General features: G+C 43.5%; 1 protein-coding gene across 1 annotated transcript in view; it reads right to left on the minus strand.

Annotated features, from left to right (window-relative positions):
* Positions 1 to 3,349: 3,349 nt before the first annotated feature.
* si:ch73-335l21.1 (insulin receptor substrate 1-B) overlaps positions 3,350 to 21,171 on the minus strand; it is a 53,035-nt gene continuing 35,213 nt past the window's right edge. Inside the window, exon 4 of the mRNA XM_031753146.2 lies at positions 3,350 to 7,019. Coding sequence (XP_031609006.1) covers positions 7,012 to 7,019 — 8 coding nt within the window. The 3' untranslated portion in view covers positions 3,350 to 7,011. The remainder of the gene's footprint in view (positions 7,020 to 21,171) is intronic.

Genomic DNA, 21,171 nt, shown 5'->3' on the forward strand with positions numbered 1-21,171 from the left:
AAATCCTAGCTTCAATAAAACTGAGCATACACTATATTGCCAAAAGTATTTGCTTGTCCCTCACCCCTTCACGCTCATCATATGAACCTGAGTGACTTCCTGTTCTTAGTCGTTAGGGTTTAATATAATGTTGGCCTGGAGGGGTGTTTATGGAAATTTTCGACCATTCTCCCAGAAGCACATTTGTGAGGTCAGATACTGATGTTAGATGAGAACGCCTGGCTCACAGTCTCTGCTCTAATTCAAACCAAAGGTGTTCTGTCAGGATGAGGTCAGGACTCTGTGCAGGCCAGTCAATGTCTTCCACACCAAACTCGCTCGTCCATGTCATTTTGGTCCTTTCTTTGGCACACTGGTGTGCATCCATGTTGGAGCATCCCCAAACTGCTGGATTGCCAGATGGAGAAGCGTGATTTGTCACTGCAAACAACACGAATATTTAGGCACTGTTCGTGCCTTGGTGCTCAATTTTATACACATGTGATCATGGAAGTGATTGGAACACCTGAATTCAGTGATTCGGATGGGAGAGTGAATACTTATGGCAATATAGTGCATATTGAGGTTCAAAATAGACTCTTGCGCTCAGAAATTGCACCATTAAGTAGCTTTTTTCCCCCTCTGTGGTGTCGATCATATCTGCTATCACTGTGGAAGCTCACCGAAGCATTTTTCTTAAGCACTTTAAAGGATTTATGTACTCTGTGAAAATCTGACACAACTGGGAATTCCAGACATAAAGCTCATGCGATGTTCCACATAGGGACTCCTGTGGTTATTTAACTGAATTCGTTCACACGATACTCTGCAGGTATTTCTAATGTTTATACAAGCAGGGTTATAGAGTGTATTTGCACCGCTGTGTACCTGCAGGTGCATGTAGGTGTGTTTGTGTAACTGCAACACAGATACAGTATGATGAACACATATACAATGACGAGATTATTGGCACTCAGACACGTCGGGTCCACCCGCTGGCTCTTGGCCAGCGCACCTCCCTATGACTGAACTCTGTGTCCTCTTGCTTTGGCTCCCATCCAGCATCCGTCTTCTTCTCTCTTTCAGTCGTTTGTCTTCGCCAGGGATGCTGTCACCGTAGCCGAGCCTGGCATCATCGCTGGCTGTCGCCACTACTACCAGATGGCCGCTGTGTCCATTCTCTCCTTATGATGCTCTGCGTTTCCGCCTTGTCTTATTTAACTGTAGCGAGATTAATCTGAATGAGTTTATCTGCTTTGAGGGCCTCAGAGTGCATCACAAAGATGGTTTACTTCTTCGTTTTTATTTCACTGATTGTGGATTTCTAAAGAAAAAGGAACATTCTTTGTGACAGTGTTTAAGGTCACTCACTAAATCGGGAGCATTCCCTAAGCACTGAATGGGACCAGAGAAATGACTGAAACTATAATGTACTAGACTATTTTGGTAAATGTAGCATTTCTGATGTGTTTCGGCCTTTCAGGCCACACTGCAGAACGAGCTTCTAAAAGTATCCTTCCAGGGTCAGGATGATCTGCATTTAAATGTGGACAAGGAAAACATCCGAGGCGTGCACCTTTATCTGTTTTTCCGATGTCAGACTGTGCACCTTGTTGTTATTAGTTGGCTTTTGATTGGCCAACATTTCTAAATGGTTATGTTCATAGCGCCACCTGTTGCTTTGGCATGCACTTTTTTTGAAGATTAAAATTCTCTGACCAACACGGACACAGCTCAGCTCAATGTCTTGTTTATTGCATCCAGAAATGAGGCTACGGCATTGTCACGGATCGAGCCCCAATCAGTGCTCAGCATATGGCTTATTTCGCAAATCACAAATGCACAAACAGTTGGAGCACAGGTTTTACAGTTTTACCACTTTTGTCCTGCACTTCCACCATCTTGGCCAAGTCAAGTCAGGGTTAGTGGGGGTGATTCAACTTTCCGATTTGGAAATCTGACTTGATGGGATGTTCTGGTGGAATAGGCTCAGAAGTTGAGATTTCTGATTTTTGAGTATAAATGGTGTGAAGAATTAGTCATACCCTAACAGCTACCTGTTAAAATTCCCAATTTTGCAGCATAAATGTATGGAAGCTTGTTTACGCCAAAGATTTTTTCTCTTTTTTTCCATCTATAAGTCAGAATTATGGACTATTAAGTAAAATTCTGACGTACAAACTTAATTAAAAAATAAAATAAAAATCGCCGGGGTTGGGTCTTTTACTACTATAGAAATTTTGGCAAAAAACAAAGAAATTTTTCATCAATCAACAAAAACTTTGTTTGTAGTTTTACACATGTATCATGTAGAAAAACTGTTGAAACTGCACTTCTTTGTCTTATATTAAAATATCTCTGGTATTAAACGTGTAATCAAACAGTTTTAGCTCTTCATAATCAAATACTGAGTTTCACTCGTCTTGCCTACAGTTGCCACAGTTGGCTGACACTTCTGTTTTCAGCTGTATTTTCCGAGATGCATTTGCACAAAAAGTGAACTAGCGCCAAAGAGAACTAAAGTGTCAGAAGAAAAAGCAGCAGTGTAGGTTTCAGTATCCTCAGGTGTGGTTTTAGTGCCTTATTTTAATCTTTGGAGGCTTATGGTTGTCTAAACTAGCCTTATTTTTATTCATAAAGGGAAGTGAGAGCGTGTGCAGGTGCATGCCTGGTCTCTGCGCGCTCTCATTTCTATTAATTCCTTCTGCCAGCCCGCAATCACACCTGGGCTGGGTTTAGTTACTCATCCATCTGTGGACGAAGACGATACAAGATCAACGCGTCAACGGTGAGGACAGAGGAGCACGGATTTATCGGGCCGAGGAAAGCTTATTTAATTAACCCAAGTGCTGAGTGAGAGGGTCGCATTGAATGAGGCAGAGGGAGGCCTTTGAGCGAACACGGTGTTGGTTAAATTCCCGGTCAGACGAGTGATTAACTCCACCGGAGAGCGGCCAAAAAAAAATCGAGTCAACGATCTTATCAATGGAAGTGGCGAATGTGACTAAGGCAGCTGAAAGACGCCTTTGAAAAACGACCAGGCCATTTTCCTTTCCACAAAACAGCGTGACATCTGCGCTGTGGTCGCAGCCTCATCGAGCGAGCGTGTGTGACTCACAAAGTGTGAGAGGGGCATGAGCCCGTCTGCGTCTGTGGCATTTCTCGCAGATGTTCACACTTGCCTCAGACTGTAAATTAAAGCGTCTTCTGCTCGCAGTTCAGTAGCTCCGTTGTTTTTCTGTCACTTTTTCTTTCTTTCTTCTCTCTTTTTTTTTTTTTTTTTTTTTTTTACCAAATCATCCCCATTACATCAATCAAAAACCCAGCAGCCAGTCTCAGACACAAAAGAAACCACAAGTCCTTTTAGTCCTTTTGTTGTTTGACTTTTTTTTTAATCCTTTTTAGTCAGATTTTGTTTTTCCTCAAGCAATAGAAGTAAAACTGTCTACATCAATGGCAAATCTCACAATATTCCCCATTCAGTACCATCCCTCAGGGGGAACAGGAGGAATACATACAATTCAGAACAGCAGCAGCAGCAGCACCTTCCTGCACATTTAATGAACACGTCTACATCCGCTAACAACGCAATGAATAAAATCATACAGCCGACCTTAAAACTGCCTGAGCGTCTCCCATAAGGAGTTCAGTTCATGATATGTGGGTGTGACAATCGAGTACGTCGCCACGGGCAGCTGAAGTTTTCCAGACTGCGGGCAGTTTGACAAGGTAAAAACGTTCATTAAGGAGCAAAAATAAAATAAAAAAAAGAATAAAATCATCAGATGCTCAGAGCTTGAGGAGTGGGGGAGGCTCGGGCAGGATAATAACGACAGGATTGAAAGCAACTGTGTTTGTGCGCTCTTTCTAAACTCCAAAGTACCATCGAGCATTTGTGTTTTGGCTGAAAACTGCTGAGTTACATTATGAGAACATCTCCAAAAATACCATTAGAAGCATTTCTACTCATTATCGCGTGTTTGCCTGCGAGTCTGGAGTGGGTAAACACGTGAGATTCATGTGTTCATGAGTCTGTTTTTTATTCTTCCCCCTCTCGATTATGAATGTCTATCCTTTATTACCCGCAGTTTCCTACCACTCAAAAAAAGCTCAATTGTTTTACGCTGTCAACCTCAAAAGTCATGTGACCAGAGGGAAAAAGTTCACGAGCATCCCGAGGCAGGCGGGCAAACACGCGAGTCCAAATTTGCAGCTACACACACACACATGTGTAGTTATTTATTATTTTTCTCCTTCTTGCTGCTGTTTCTGTGCGGCGGCCTTTTCTTCCTCTTCGTGTACTTGTATTTTTTTTAAACCCTCCAGTCAGAGTCACACACAAATTCAAGGTTAAAGCATACGCAAATCTTCACAATGAGCAGACAGCGAGGTGAGATATGTCACAGTTTTCCCCTCGCTGCTAAAGAAAACACCAAGGGAGGGAGAACATAAAAGGTTACATTTTTTAACATTTTTTTTTCACCCCCCCCCAAAACAAAAACAAAGCAATGTGTCCAGACTTGAGAGCTCAAGGTCACGAGAGGAGAACAGCCGGGTTTTTTTGTGTTTTGGCACTGCAGCGATTTAGTCCTCCATTAAGGTCCAACACTTCTGGGATCAGAGCCACGGCTATCAGTCAAGTCATCGGATAGATCGCTGCCACACCGCACAAACAGAACAAGTTATTTCATGAGAACTGTACAGCCAAAAGAGACCCAAAAAACAATAAGAGACAAAAAAAAATAGTCAGTATACTCTGATAGGATATCTATATTAGTGCTAGCTGCTAAGAGAGAGACGGATAGGACAGACAGGCACTTAAGTTCTAATGCATAGCAGAGATTGAAGCAAGAGCCAGACAGAAAAGAAGGACTCGGGGCCAAAGCAAAGTGAAAACACCTCTTAAAATGTTTGGTGCTGTGTAAAAAAAAACCAAGTGAACAAACTGCAGTTTATTTCATACCGATGAAATGAGAACTGATCCCTGCTCAGCTGCTAAAAAGCAGTGTGCTGACGGCTACAAAGCTAGCATCAGCATGGCTATTGATAGGGCCTCTGTCCTCAGCTGTGTGCACTGTATGCTATTTAGCATCCTGAGATGAAGGGGATTAAGTGAGACACAAGTGTCTGGAGCCAGTAGCTCTAATGGGATTGCTTAGCTGTATATTTGGGGTCTAACCCTGAGCTGTGGTCAGCAGGACGGCGAATTTACGCCCTGGCACGATGCTAATATGTTAATCTGATCTAGCTGGTTTTAACTAGCTAGCAGGCTACTGTACTCCCTGCTAAAAGTGTCTTTTGTTTGAGGCCTGTGCGCTCAATACTTATGGCTCACCGAACAGCGAAAGTATGCAGTGAAGAAGATAATAGGAGAGGAAAAATAGAATTCTGAAAAGTAAAAGCGACACAAAATATTCAACAGTACGCTAACAGCAGCTATGCTAGTATTTCTCACAGTAGAAAGGAAGGCTAGCAGATTGCTAGTACTTTAGGTCTCAGTCACTCAAGCCTAGAGTCTTGCCAGCGACCATTTGGCAGCTACTGGTCGCCAGGTTAAAATATTTATTCCTCAACCAGTTGCAAGTCATTGCTAGAGGCTGCTAACAGTTGCTGTGAAACTGATTGCAAAAGCTCCATACTCGCGTGGTTGGAGACTAGTTAGTGACCCTGTTGCAACCATCGTTTTCTAAAGAAAAATGGGTATTACACGATTCCAAAATTGGTCACAAAAAGGTGTTTTTATTGCTGCATCAAAAACATCACGATTGTTTTGCTTGCTAGAGGTTGCAAGAATAAATGCTGTTGTTGCCTGTTGCTTACACGGAAGACAACTTGTCCACTAACACTTGCCATGTCTTCGCCAAGCAACTGTGAAACTGTAAGAAATGAGTGGAAAAAAGTAGAAATGGAGAACTGTTGGCCTTCAAAATAAGCTGCAACTTTTGAAATGTGTTGGTTGCAGCAATTACTTCGAAGGCGAACAGTCTCGGGAGAGTAAGCGGCGAGTGTTTGCAGACAAGTCTGCATCTTCTTTGCAAACTACAAGTGACTGCAGCAACCTGCCTGCAACCACAGCAGTGACAAGAAGGTGCAGTTTTTGGTGCAGTGATTTCCTCTAGCAACAATTCGCTGGGGAACACTATTTTTTTCCCTAGCAACCAGAAGGTGCCAGGAGGTTGCCGACTGGTCTCTAGGCCTGTGGCTCTGAGGCCTTAGTGAAATTGCTGCGTTCATGTCATATCAGATTTATTGTGTACAATTTCCCCCCCCACTGGTTTCATTTTATTTCAACATCCCAGTTAGAACTGTCAACATGTTTTTATTTATTTTACCCATCTTGGAAGACTCACATCAAGGAATATGAACTGAAACCTAATGACATAGTGTCTATAATGTTTTTCAGCCACATAGGAGCAACTCTGTAATCACAAAACTGACGATCGCTGTGTGCACACATAGCAAACCTTCAAACCTTCCATACTTTATGACATGAATGCAGTAAAAGCTCACACCAGTGCTCCCCACTTTTGTTTTTATAACTACATTAAATCAAGCTTGGAAAGAAAAACAACAAAAAACACCCCACAAAGCTTCACTGAAGTTCTCTGGAAAATGGCTACAATCTGAAAATGAGGCACTTTTTGAGCAGATGTACAATTCGACACATTTTTCTTTTTCATCAACCGTTGTATTCTTTATAATTGGAGCTTTTCCAATTAGGAAAAAAAAAGGAAAAGAAAAAAGAAAACACTGTTCTCCATTTTTGTACCCTCCTCTGACGGGTTTCACTCAAGGAATGAGAGCAGCAAATAGCTTTTTAAGAATGTCATTTGGCACACATCCCTGTTGGTTTCCACAACCAACTAGATGAAAGCGAAGAGGAAAAAAAAAAAAAAAAAAAAAGACGTTTTCCATCAGTCTCTGACAAAGTGCTTGAGGACCGTGTCCGATCCAGCTGCTCTCTCGATGCGATAGGTTGCCACAAAATGAAGAGGCGGAGCCTTTGTTTTCCCCAGGGACGATTCACCGACATCAACACTCTAGAAGAAAAGCCAGAGAAGAGAGGTTTGATTACAAATCGTATAAACAACACCTCAGATATAAAGAATAAGAAGAAATAAATATTATGTAAACAAAGTGTCTCCTCCTTATCTGGTTAATATGTAATGCGTGATATCAGCTCTGGAACACGCTGACCCTAAAACGAACAACTTGAATACATAGTGCGGCTAAACGGGCTGGAAGAAAGACTCAGACAGGAAGAACGAGATAAAGGGAACAGCAGGGAGGGAGAAAGTGAGGACACCTATGGCTACAGGCAACTGTGTGTGTGAGAGTGTGTGTGTGAGAGTGTGTGTGTGTGTGTGTGTGTGTGCACCAGCCCGTACGTGGGAAAACAGAGTTCTAGATCCCATGTTGCATTTTCCTGAGCACATGCCCCACATGTGAGCACACAGGTATGTGGGAAAATGTCACTGCTGCAGTTATTCAAAATGTCAAGTCTGAACAGTAGTCATGGCTTCTTTTTTCTTTTTTTCTTTTTTTTTTTTTGCACTGTTGGAAGGATTAGCTGCATAATTCTGCTCCACAGTAGAGACAGCAGCAGAATCACATGACATCCAGAGCCATCTGTCAGTCTTGGGTCCTCTGTGCCGTGTCATATTAGGTCACTCTGGTCACAGCTTTAGTAGTCAGTGTACAGCGATGATTGCAGTGCAGAAGTGAGCTAAAATTGTTTTTATACAAGCGGGACTTTGCACCCTCCATCCACTTACTGCTACAAATGGTACCACTGGTACAAAAGAAACTGGTATATGGCTCGAGAAGAGCGGCACCGCAGCACTTAGCACTGATGCCACGTATCAGGAATATTACAGCTCTAGCAGGTCTGTGTATTGTGTGGGTGTGTCTTATGTCATCCAGGAGCTCAGATGCCACTCATTTCTCCTTTAGGAGCCAATGTACAGGTGGCTTCATTCAGCGATCAGCCACCCAGCAGTATATAAGCTAGCGAAGAGCTGCTCACTGAGTGGAGCTTTAGTGGCGTATTCTGCTTGTGTTAACTAAGATTTGTGTTTTATTTGTGCTACTAGTCACTTTTGTGATCTGTTTGGCCTTTTCTTTTCCTGGTCATATCACTGTTACTCCACTCATCCTCTAGCTCTTGTTCTTGGGGAAGTAACAGGAAGGTTCCCGGTTTGAATCTGTAGGTTGGTTTTGGCCTTTCTGTTCTAAGTATTCATGTTTTCCCTGTCCCTTCATGGGTTTCCACTGTGTTAACCCACAGTCCTAACATGTAAAGGTTAGGTCAGTTGGTGCTTCAAGTTTTTAGACTAAAGATGTATGAATGTGCGGTTAAAATTGTATTTAAAGTTTTCACGTGCTTTGAGCAGCTAGTAAGACATCCATCCATCCATCCATCCATCCATTTTCTTCCGCTTATCTGGGGCTGGGTCGCAGGGGCTAGAGCCTAAGCTGAGAAGCCTAGACCTCCCTCTGTCTGACTACCTTCTCCAGCCTTTCCGGCGGAACACCAAGGCATTCCCAGGCTATCTGAGATATAATCTCTCCAGGGTGTCCTGGGTCTGCCCCAGGGCCTCCTCCCGGCGGGACATGCCCAGAACACCTCACCCAGGAGTCATCCTTATCAGATGCCAGAACCACCTAACCTGGCTCCTTTTGGTGTGGAGGAGCAGCGGCTCTACTTTGAGCCCCTCCCGCATGGCCAAACTCCTCAACCTATCTCTACGTCAGCCCCCCTTTGGAGGAAGCCCATTTCTGCCTCTGGTATCCGCGATCTTGCTCTTTCGGTCACTACCCAAAGCTTGTGACGATAGGTGAGGGTAGGGACGCAGATTGACTGGTAAACTGAGAGGTTCGCTTTTACGCTCAAGCTCTCTCTTCACCACGACGGACCAGTATCATGCAGCCACAGCACCAATCCGTCTGTCGATCTTCCGCTCCCTTTTCCCCTCACTCATGAATAAGACCCCGAGATGCTTAAACTCCTCCAGTTGGGGCAGGAACTCGTCCCTGACCATAAAAACGTAGTACAAACTTCAACATTGTGAAATGATGGTATGTACACCTGCAACGTTGCTGTAGCGAAAACATGTTTTATTTGCAATATTGTGGAAAAGAACTATATCTACAGTCCTAAACTGAAACGGTGGCAACGCTGATTGGTGGAGGTTGTTGTTACCATGGAAACATTCTGTCTCCTTCCTCTCACCCCCAAACGGTCGTGATAGATGGCCGCCCTGAGCCTGGTTCTTCCCGTTAAAAGGGAGTTTTTCTTTTCCATTGTCACCAAATGCTTGCTCAAAGCATTTCTGTATTATGGTGGAGTTTTTACCTTAGGGTATAAAGCACCTTCAGGCCATTGTTGTGATTTGGTGCTAAATGAATAAAACTGAATTGAACTTAAGAACATCATGTGGCGTACTTGGGATTTCAATGATTCCAGTCAAAAGTAGTGAACAATATTGATAATAACTAAGCTACTTTAACACACACACACATCACAAACTACAACATGTATTCAAAATTATTATTATACAACACTATGATAATGAAACTGACTATATCTGAGAAGGACAGGAGTTAGCTGTGAAAGCTGTGACTTGCAATGGATTATGGGATAAGTAGTTCCTCCACTGTTAAAAGTATTTATGTACACACTCTTATCTTTTTTTTTCTCTTCTTTTTTTCTTCTTTTTTGATGCAGATTAAATCTCTTTATGGTTACGATTCACCTCGTTCAAGGCTTGGTTCAAGGCTTAAAACTCTGTGAGGGTTTTCTGAAACGTCAGTGGAGAAAATGGACCAACCAGTCAGAATGCAGGATGAAAAGAATCAGAAAACACTGGCTGACTCAACATTGCGCAGTCTGACAGGCTCCCGGACTGATGTTGTGCAGTCTGACATAGATTGCATTAGACACATAACTCGGTTACATGTGTAATTATTTCTTCAAGATTTCAGTTTTCCTGTGGTGTGTATGGACCTTCAAACCAGATGTCAGGTTGTTGTATTGTGGAGTAGATAACGACCGAGTACAGGCTGACTGCTTTTAAGGTCTTGTGTGTTGTAAATAAACAATGAATGCAAGATGCGAACCACAGCTCCTGCACCTTGTACTGGAAGCACAATTATGACGACCATAAAGGTCAGTAAGTGCCCTCTAAACTGGTTCAGTCAAACGTGGTGACTCACACTGAAGGCACTCAAGCCGCCGTGTGCCAAAATAACCAAAGCACAAAGCTAGTGAAGAGGACAGGCTCAGAGAGAGTTCCCAGTCTCTTTTCTTAAAATTAAAAAAAATTTAAAAAATTCCCAGCCTTGCTAGACTCTCTAATTGCAATCGAGGGTACTCTGTATTTACACCCCCTCCCTCTCTCTGTCTTCCCCCCAGCTTGTCTTCTTCCTGGTGCAGTGAGCTATATTTAGCGTGCCTCAGCACAGACGGTGCCCGCCAGCCGGCCAAGCCGTGACGGCCTAAATCAGAGCGGAGCAGCTCGAAAAGCAGCAACATAACCGAGCTATCTGGCGTGAGGATCCAGAGGAGGCTGTCGCTACACGCTCTTGTTACTGCTGCAGCTCTGCCATGGATACACACATGCAAACTCTGGGAGATGCTGTAATTGCGCAGATGACATTCACTTAATAACGACCTTTCCTCTGCACAGACGCGGCAAATTATACAGGAAAAAAAAATGTGAAACAGCTGTCTACACATACAGCCTTTTATACGCGGCTACATGTGAAGTGCTTCCTCTCCTGGTCACACTAATCAGATATCTTATTTTCCCCAGGCTGCCCCATGCCGGCGGCTTGGACCTGTTAATCGATCTCATCCACTTCCTAGCATCGTTTCTCCATTTGTTGGCTAATCGATAGGATAATGACCGCGGTGGCGATTGTGTGAGTGTGTGTGTGTGTCTCTCTTCCCCTTTTCTCTCCCAGACTGTTTAAATCAAGAGGTTAGACAAGGCTATCTGCCTCCGGAGTACAGTGTCTAGCCAATAACTGTTCTCTAGCCGCCTGTGTGTGTTTGTGTGTGAGAAAGTGTGTGTGTAATTAGGAGAGTCTGGGTCTATGTGATGTCTCAATCGAGGGCTGCCTAAAATTGAAAGCCACCCTGTTCTCCTGTCGTAAATCGACTGTGTCAGTCTGTCATTTTCATGCCGCCCGGCTCCCACAAGACACGGGGGCTGCTCCCAGCAACGTGATGTGAGTCACTGAGTGCACTGGTCACTTGGTTTGGTTTAAATCATATTTTATGCTAAAGGAAATTGGCCAGACCCACGCTAGAGGTATTAGAGTCCATCATGTGTTTACAATCAACGGAAAGTGGGGCTGGTTGAAAAACCAACTGTACAAAAAGAGCACCGTCTTCATGAGAGCAAGACACGCATGCACTAGATGGATCTTTGACCTTCACACAGGAACAGATGAATGAAAAATCACCAGAAAGCTTTATTGCTCATCAATGCATCTCATCCTTCTGTGAGCATCTCACAGGTCGCAGGGCAGAAAATGTACAAATTCGTTCTTACTGCGTGCCTCCGGCATGCTGCGACCTCTTTGTGCAAGACAGCGAATTCCTTCCAACTCCAAAAGTACCCAAGAAGCCACGACCTTTGACATACACATTGCGAGAAGCCAGGAATATTCTTCTGGAGATCATTAAAGTCTTTTCAAACGAGAGAATCTCTTGAGGGTTTTTCCATGATGGCTGCAATTTTTCGAGCCAGCGACTTGAGCTCCCGAAATCCTTCTGCACTGTTATTATACTTGATTCCATTAAATCATCTATCCTGCAGGCAAGGCGAGCAGCTAAGAGGCGAAACAGCGCAACATGAGCCGGGATCCAGCGTCAAAGACAGCTGCGTATACACGGATAGACGAAAACTGGCAGGCTGAACCGGCAGGACAGCTCCCGTGTCACCTCATTTTATTTCTTCCAGCGACGCCAGAAAGTCTGTCAGTTATAAGGATTTAATGTTTGCACTCTGACCACAGCGTCTGATTTCACCGTACTTATTTGTTAGTCATGAATTTGGCGTGCATGTGGATGACGGTTTGGTAAAAGTAATACTCCACCCCTAAATCTTCCTCTGAGTATCTAATGCTTGGCTCGTGGGGGCTTCAGAGGTGGGTGTGGGAAAAAAAAAAAATACATTAAAAAATCTGAAAACGGCTTCTTCATGGTGGGTGGCAGCTGCAACCAGCTCATCTTACAAGAACTACTAAAGATACTACCGTTACCATTTTAAACATCCAATGCAAGCACGCTGTGGTCATTTTTGCACAGAAAAGAACAAATGGAGGAGTTATATGGAAGACCAACAGTGCCCGAATCGGAAAATAAAGAAAATACAGTAGAAATGTAGAAGGAAATACAGAAACAAGAACATTTACTACAATACACAAATGTTCTGTCTGTCCTTGAACTCCTTGCTCATGATCAGGAGTTGAGCAACCAAACGTGGCACACCCAAATATTTTAGGCCGCTGCAGGTTCTTATCTAATCACATGCCTTGCAACCACCTAATAATTGATTAAAATCACAAACCAAACATTACTTTAGCATTGGCCAGGCCAGGTTTCCAGTGGCTCTACTCCAAGCCCCTCTCAGATGGCTGAGCTCCTCACCCCTTCTCCAAGGTAGATGCCAGCCATCCTTTGGAAAAAGCTCATTTCTTCCACTGTCAGTTTTTGTCATTTCTTAAAATCAACTAAAAATTATTGGCTAGATTTTTTTTCCAAATTTTTCATTTGATTTAAATCCTATTACTAACTGTTTTGTTCAATAATTTGTTATTCTGGCTTTTTTGGGCCTCCGCAGACTAAGAACAATCATTTCCTCAAAACAAACTCCTTTGGTTGAAGTCAAAACGAGAAAATGCAAAAGCATTAAAACCGGTTTCAAACAGCCACATTTTAACCTCATCTGAACTGAGCTCTTGTATTTTTCAGTTTTCTGAGATATTTGGAATCACTTAGACCTGATAAGTATAAAAACTAAGCATCATCTTTGAACAGAAAGTAATCTTTTTTTTAAAAGTATGTCTTGAAATGGAGCTTATTTTACAGCCAAAGACAAGAAAGATAACACTGTACAGGTGCAGAAAAGCCAAAATGTAAAGTACCCATATGCGGACACGCAATATATGACAGCTGTTCAGGTAAAGAACAATTTAATAGCAGAAGTAGCTGAGTAAAACATCAAAGTGTAATTCAAACACTAGTGTAAAGTAGTGTTTGAATCACACATGTGACAGACATGTGCACAGTCTGTTTCGGAGTCTACGGGAAACAGTCGACAGATATTTCGGGCGGAGTACTCACACCGTTTTTTGACTGAATCCTTTGAGCTGTTGCCAACAACCAGAAAACAGGTTGAAGAGATTTGTAGAAAGGTAAAAGGCAAAAAAAATTTCTTTATCTCCTGGTTACATCCAGAATCAGATCTCAAGCCCGTCCCCATCGTATTTAATAGTCTGCATAAACTCAGAAAAGGGAAGAATTAGAGTAATTAGACGTCAGGTGAGTAGAATAAGATTGTCACCAGTGGGCCACGACATTAAAACTCTCTTTAGGAGTGGCCCTAGCTAGGAGAGTGTGGTGCCCTGAGGAATTCCTTGAGAAATTTATGGTTTTTGTGAAGCTGTTCTGCTGCATTTTTTGCAGTGCAGCAGAAGGAGGGGGGGGATTTATCCCAATGGGGAAGTTGCTGCTGTTTATGAGGCGGTTGCACATGGCCCGCAAAAACGCCCATGTTGGAGTTTTAAGTAACATCCCCATTAAATGGTTTTAATGTTGTGGCTGATTGAGTTACAGCACAAAACGTTACATTTTCTGCACATGCTGTTCAGTACAAACAGAGTGGGAAGGTTTTCCTGGGAAAAACTCTTCTGGGACTCAAACAGCATCTCGTGTTCACCAAAACACGAGTATATGGAATCAGCATGCTCCAGAACGAGCACCTCCACGCGATGCTTAACCACCTTTAAAATAATGAGAATTAAGGCGCTAACCATCCATCTTTAATCAAAGCTTTTTATCACCTGAAGACATCCCTTTCATCCGAACACAACATTTTCCTTTTATGCTCAGCTGTAAATTTCCATACATTACACCCGTGCAGCTGACAGTGGCGAGCAGACTGCGTGGTGCTGAAAGACGAGTTGATGTGTGCGCTTATTGCATTTTCACACCTGCCCCTTCTGTAGCTCTGCCGCCGTCAATCACGCCTCCAGCAGCTCGTAGCATAGCTGCTGTAGCTATTTAACCAGGTGTGTGCATGTGTGCGAGGGGGTAACGTATATATATGTAACATGACGCGTGCGGGGGAGGAGGGTGTAAAGTTGCAAAGATTACATTGAAAATAACACCTGCAAAACACACACACACACACACACACACACACACACACACACACACACACACACGAGGTTATGAGATGAGTGCGAAAAGCTTAAAGACACTTTAAATGGTATTAAAAGCTAAATGCTTATTAAAGGTGGCAATTTGTTCCTGTATTCTGTGAGGTTCAGTGACAGGCCTGTATAAGGCTCCAGAGACTTTCCATTATGCAGCAGCACAGTGGGAAAGCCTGAGTGGGCGTGTTACAGCACAGGAATGTGTGGGGACAGGAAGAGATGGACAGAGACAGAGCAGCACTGCAGAGTCAGGGGGGAGAAGAACATCCACCGTCCTGTCCCATGTGCCGCTTCGCATCCGAGTATTTTTAGCTCATCCTTGAACAATATCCGAACAAGTAGTTTGTTATGCCGCCAACATACCGGCCTTTGCACACTACAGCTTTCTCGTCACCTAAGAAATATACTGGGGAAAAAAAATCTTCTGTTTCATCACTCTTAAACTCGTCACACCTTCGCTATTTCAACACCTGCCTCAAACAAACAACACAGAGCTTCTGAACTTTGCACTCAGCCTCAGGATCACACCTTAAACTTGTTCCCTGTACGATTCTGAATTTTGAGATCTCACTTCTGGCTTTTGAAGCTCTTCATAGCCTCTGCCCTGGCGTAAGACCTCCCTGATCTTTTAGTCACATATAAGCCTGTGTCAGCATTCACAGCCCAAAAACTAAGGAGGGAGATGCCCGAGGAAATCAGGTCTGCAGAGTCAGTGGCTGCATATGTACAGCCCAAACGCTTTAGTGAGAATACACAAGCGTCTGTTTCACAGGGGTGGCTTAAACCCTTTCAGAGAAAATCAGTGTCAACAAGTAAAGCTGATTACTGCCTGCTTTCTTCCTGATCTAAACGCTCAAAGTGTTCCTCTGCAGAAAGCCAGACGTTAATAAAGTATAAAGAGAGAGAAAATAACAGCAAGTCCTGCAATGAATGGAAGGAAGATGTATGTTTCACATATTCATCACTCTGTAAAAAAATAAAAAATAATACAACAAATCATCACCGTCTTATTAAATGCATCTTGTATCTCAGCACCAGAGCAGTAAAGACAAGTCAGTCACTAAGAACTGGACACATCTGCTTCTGTCATTTAAGTTTGAGACACTTGAAACAGACTTTCTCTGTTTCAAGTCATTATACATTGATTATCGCTGGGTTTGGACAGAAAAATTGCATCTAAACATGTTATCTCGACCTCTGGACAACTGTAGGGAGATCGTTTGCTGTTAATTAGTAAACAAATACTGAACAAATTCAATTCAATTTCATTTACACAGCACAAAATCACAACAGTCGCCTCAAGGCCCCCTATATTGTAAGATAAAGACCCTATAATAATACAGAGAAAACCCCAACGATCAAACAACAATCTTTGAGCAAGCATTTGGCGACAGTGGGAAGGACAAACTCCCTTTTAAAAGGAACAAACCTCCGGTAGAACCAGGGTCAGGGAGGGGAAGTCACAACTGGATGGCGGTGATGGGAGGGAGTCAACACAGAGACAACATAAAAGACACACTGTGGACGAGAGCCAGAGATTAATAATAACTAATAAATAAATAGAAATAACCATCAAAGCTCACAATTAGTTTTTTTATTGCAACAACAAACCAGTCCGGGCCTGTGCGAGTTGCTTCTTAACCTTTGACCAACTTTTAAAAGATAAAAAGTGTATTAATTTTTCCAAACAGCTCATGCTGCAGACATCAGTGTGTTGTAACCAGATGATCCCACTGTAGGTCCAAAAGTCAGATTCCCCTCAGGCCATCCGAGGATTTTCCTAACTTGTGAAATGAGTGGCTTAAAAAAAAAAGAAAAAAGAAAGACAGAACAATCAATGCAGAGAAACTCGAACCCAGTTTGAGCAGAAACTTCCTGCAGTTGCTCCAAATGCAGCGTTTAAACTGTGGAACAGAAACTGGCAACCGTAGTGAAATCTGACATGGGACGTCCTGTCCCTGGAGAGCGCAGACACAGCTAAAGCCAACGGGACCAAAGGGTTTTTGTGGACGTTATCTCATTCATTCTCCCACTCTCACTCACACAGACACAGCCACTGTCTGCTGATTCAGACCGGCGATTTCGCTCCGTCTTTGTATGGTGCCGCTCCACCAGTTCTGCCACTTTTTGCTAATGCCGATGGCCCCACTGAGCATTGACACATACACACACGTATACACACACATGACGGTGGCATCCTGAGTGAAGTGATATACTGAGTGATAACATGAGCAGGTGGGATCCTCTCTTCTGTGTAAGGCCTTTCCCAGAACGCCAGCGAACAGCTCGCTCCGGTTCTCCGACGTGGACGGACAAACGAAGTGAAACACAAGAAGCTGTTGCACCATCTTGAAGTAAAGCCGCCGAGCTGCAGAGCTGCTGCTGAGACATTTGTGTCTTTTCTTGCGCCGCTGTGTCCGAACAGCAAAATTCAGCCAGAAAGTGTATTTTTTTTGGCTCATCAGCGAAGAAGATGCATTTAAACGTGTAAAAGGAAGGAAATCTTCTTTATTAGTCTTCAAATCACACCAACACCAATCTGGATCAAGAAATTCATTGTGAAGCCAACTAAGGCTGGTAGTTATGGTTGAACCAAAGTGCTGCAAACATGAACATGATAATGTTGGGACACTCCCACAGCCCACATGTGCATCTGGAGCAGAAATTTAGGGAAATACATTAACGCGAATACTCTCAGCGGCCACTTTACTCGTGTCTTTATCCTTCAGAGCGGCTCTAACCCTTCATGTCAAAGATTCAACAAGGTGATGGAAACATCTTTAGAAGTTTTGGTTCATGTTGACATGATAGCTGTAAAAGTCTGCAACAATACTCAGGCTGGCTATGGTGCTTAAATGATGCTCAGGTGTTACTAAGGGACTCAAAATGTGCCAAGAAAATATCCCTCATACCATCACACCACCAGCAGCCTGAACCGTTGCTACAAGGCAGGATGGATCCACGCTTTCATGTTGTTTGCACTAAATTTGGATGCTATCATCTGAATTTCGCAGCAGAAATCGAGACTCAGACTGGGCATCGTTTCTCCAATTTACTGTTGTCCAGTTCTGTTGATCCTGTGTAAAACTGTAGCCCCAGTTTTTTGTTCTTACAGGAGTGACACCCGGTGTGGTCTTATGCTGAGGTGGCCCATGATATTTATTCATATTTAGCTAATTGTTTTGGTTTTCCATTCTGCAACTTTAATGTTTTATAATCAGTGTAACCGCTTAGCTGCTGCAGGCTGTGCCTGCTTTTATTTTCAATAAACAGTGGCTTTTTCCTAATAAATCTGCCATATCAGCTTAGGTGCCAACATGTCAGTGTGGTATTTACAAAATGTTCCACCCTCAAGATATACTGACTGTTCCATTGCAGCTGGCTTGAGTTATTATTAATTGCGAAAATGTTGTTTAAAAAAAAAAAAAAAAAAAGATTGTATAAACAATAAAAAAAGAAAGAAAGGTTTGCTATAGAAGTGTGAGATAACTCTCAATCAAAACCTTCACTTCCTGATGCCATCACAGTCAGTTCTTCAATAGGTCTTCATCACCTGATGAAGGAGAGGAGTGCTCTGCTGTGACAGAGGACCCAGAGAAGAACTCATCAACCTTTGGATCACTAAAATGACAAAAAAAGGGCTGACGGTGTGGAATCTGGAGTTCAGTTTGGAAATTGCGTCCCGTGTGTTTGGAAACTGATGCCAATCTGTGTTTCACAGTGCCTCCGTGTGTGTGTGTTCATGACAGCTCCTGGCCTCTGCTCCAATCTGATGATGAATTGTGTAATTATTAATAGAGACGCCTCTGCCGCTTCATACGGCAACAGCTCTGCTGGTTTTAAGTTACTATGTGCAGCTTTATTGAAAGAAGTGCAGCTCTTCGTGACTGCATATATATGCGTGTGCAAACACCGAGGACGAGTGTGATCGAATGTGCAGGCATGCACATGAGAGCGTAGGTGTGGATCTGTGTGTGGATCTGTCTGTGTGTGTGTGTGTGTGTGTGTGTGTGTGTGTGTGTGTGTGTGTGTGTGTGTGTGTGTGTGTGTGTGTGTGTGTGTGTGTGTGTGTGTGTGTGTGAGAGAGAGAGATTGTGGGTAGACAGCAGACTTGGCCAACATGCACAGCAAATATTTATCTAAGAACCTTCTGGACTCTCCACTACTGACACTTGCCATCGCCTCATCTCCACAAGAGGAAACGCCTCCTCTCCTTCTGCCCTAACTGCTCCCCATTATAGTTCGAAGCACCTCCTCAGCATGAGCTACACTCATCCCGAGCCGTTCCCTGCACTTGCTAAGGACTGGAGATCAAAACAGAGTTAAAAGGACTTGTACTAGACTAATATTCAACAGCTGACCGAAGTGAATATCACTCTGTGTCTGCTGGATGTGTAAATGAGCAACCGCATGCTAACAAATTAGCCCTAAAGAAAGTTATAAGGTGATAATATGTTTGGGCACTCGTTTGTTGGCTTGCAAGGCAGCCAAAGTAGTCGATTCATGCAAGTCAAACGCCTTTTCAGTGTAAGTACATAAACAGTATGTTGTGTAGTTTACTGGCAGTTTTTGCCAAATTTGATTGACGGCAGAAATGAAACGGCAGGACTCGCACGCGGCTCAAAATTAAACCACAAGTTCCTACAGACCACTCCAATCACACCAGCTTGGTTTGCAAAACGCTTTGCTGAGGCTCATGCAAATCCACTGCACCGGTCGCCTCACATGCGTGCTGTGTTTGGACGGTTGCACGCAGGTTGAAACAAGAAAAGGAGAGGGGCTAAAGAGGAGAGACCGAAACGTTGACATGGATACGAGTGACACAACAACAGGAGATGGAGTAAGCTCTGAATCAATGAGCTGCAATGAGCTGGAGCATGAGTATGAAATGAGTATGTGATTATATGTCTGTGTGTGTTTTGGAGAGCTGGGCAGCCATGCAGCTGTGGCGGCTGGCCTGGCCCATTATTATGGCCACCAACTGGATAAGAAACACAGTTCATAAAAATAAATAAATAAAAATAAGAGACATGGCTGTGCTTTTACTATTTATATACAACGTACCACACAGTGCACTGCATTCACTGACTTTTCAGCTTGTTTGAATGTCCAGTTCTGAGTATGTAAATTCAACCAACATGGAGCACTGCCTCGGGGATTGATGGGATTTTGTTTGACTCCTGACAAGTATAAAAAAAACAACAACATTACTGACACGTGCTAGAAAAACACCCACTCGACCTCCAGCTGCCTTCCACCTCCTCATTGTTTAGCATGCACTGAAATCAACACTTAAAAAGAAAAGTCCTTTTAATGTTTGCAGTGGTCACTGGCAGATGCATGCTGGGAGTCACAGTCCGACAAATATACTGTTCTTACCGGTCAGCCGGACAAAGGACACGGTGATGCTCAATCATCCAGGTAAGTAGATCCCAAAAGGCTGATTCTGTTCATCTGGACGTAGCGTTTTCAGTGGGAGAAACGTTTCGTCACTCATCCAAGTGACTTCTTCAGTCTCAGCTGACTGCAGGTTTCCCCAGTCTTATAAACAGAACATTTGCACAATGACTGAAACCAGCCCACTGAACCATTCAGTGGGCTGGTTTCAGTTATTGTGCACTTAGAAGTCACTTGGATAAGTGACGCAACGTTCCTCCCTCTGAAAACGCTACATCCAGACAAACAGAATCAACCTTTTGGGACGTGGTGATTATTTAATCCTAGCTGATGCACGGAGTAGCTTCTTATTACCTGCTCCACAATTCCCAAATTCCCATGTCCAAAGTGGATTTACGCTTCCCTCCCAATTGTCCCTACCACGAGCCGCCGGGCTGACAGACTTTGGGTTTCTGGGATCGACGCTGTGCTGAAGGATTACCCTGATCTACGGTTGATGTGAATGTCAACCTGATAAATAACTGATGTTTTAACGATGTTGTCAGAGGGGACTGGCTACTTTGAGGTGTTGGTAACACTCGTGAGTGTGTGCTGTTTCTATTTGAAGATCTTTATTTGATGAATAAACAGAAGACGAGTGATCATGTTAAACAATCTAACCTCAGTACAAGCCTCGTTTTTGCCACAGTGAAGCAGTTCTTTCAATCAGTGGAAGAAAGATAAAGCAGGTATGTTTGCATTCACATTTCTCTGACTTAGAGCTACACTCCCTCTTTCTCACACCTGTACAAAGTAAGATCGCCGTGGATATTCAGCCCTCATGTTATGTGAATGAGCTGCGTCATGACGCACGGCCGACCACCACCTCTGTGTCTGTGTCCCCGTCTTGTTTTGGACAGTTGGTGATGATTCACATTCAGATTCTGCCTAAGTCCCAAAAAAAAAGAAAAAGGAAAAAAAAGAAAAGCCTCCAGCGTCATCAGCTCACAGCGGAAAGCAACTGCCTCGCGGTGAGCATACACAATCGCCGATGACGAGCGTGCTTTATACATCAGCAGACATCGTCGACCAGCCGTGTACGACGCACACGTGTAAACGGGGGGGAAAAAAAAGCTTGCGTCATGTTTCTTTCGCCTCTCCTGGCTGACAACTGGTAATGAATACAAACAGTTTCATTAATGGCAAATGAAATTCAGCAAGAACATCAACAGTAAACACCGTGCACATCCCTTCCTCCCCACCCCCATCCGCTCCTCTCTCCTCAACATCCATCACTTTCCATGTGCACTTGTTTGTTCTCGGCCAGGTATGACTAATGAGTAAACAGGAGAGTTAAGCGCCTTTCAT

The sequence above is a fragment of the Oreochromis aureus genome, linkage group 3 (genome assembly GCF_013358895.1).
Source record: "Oreochromis aureus strain Israel breed Guangdong linkage group 3, ZZ_aureus, whole genome shotgun sequence".
Classification (NCBI taxonomy): domain Eukaryota; kingdom Metazoa; phylum Chordata; class Actinopteri; order Cichliformes; family Cichlidae; genus Oreochromis; species Oreochromis aureus.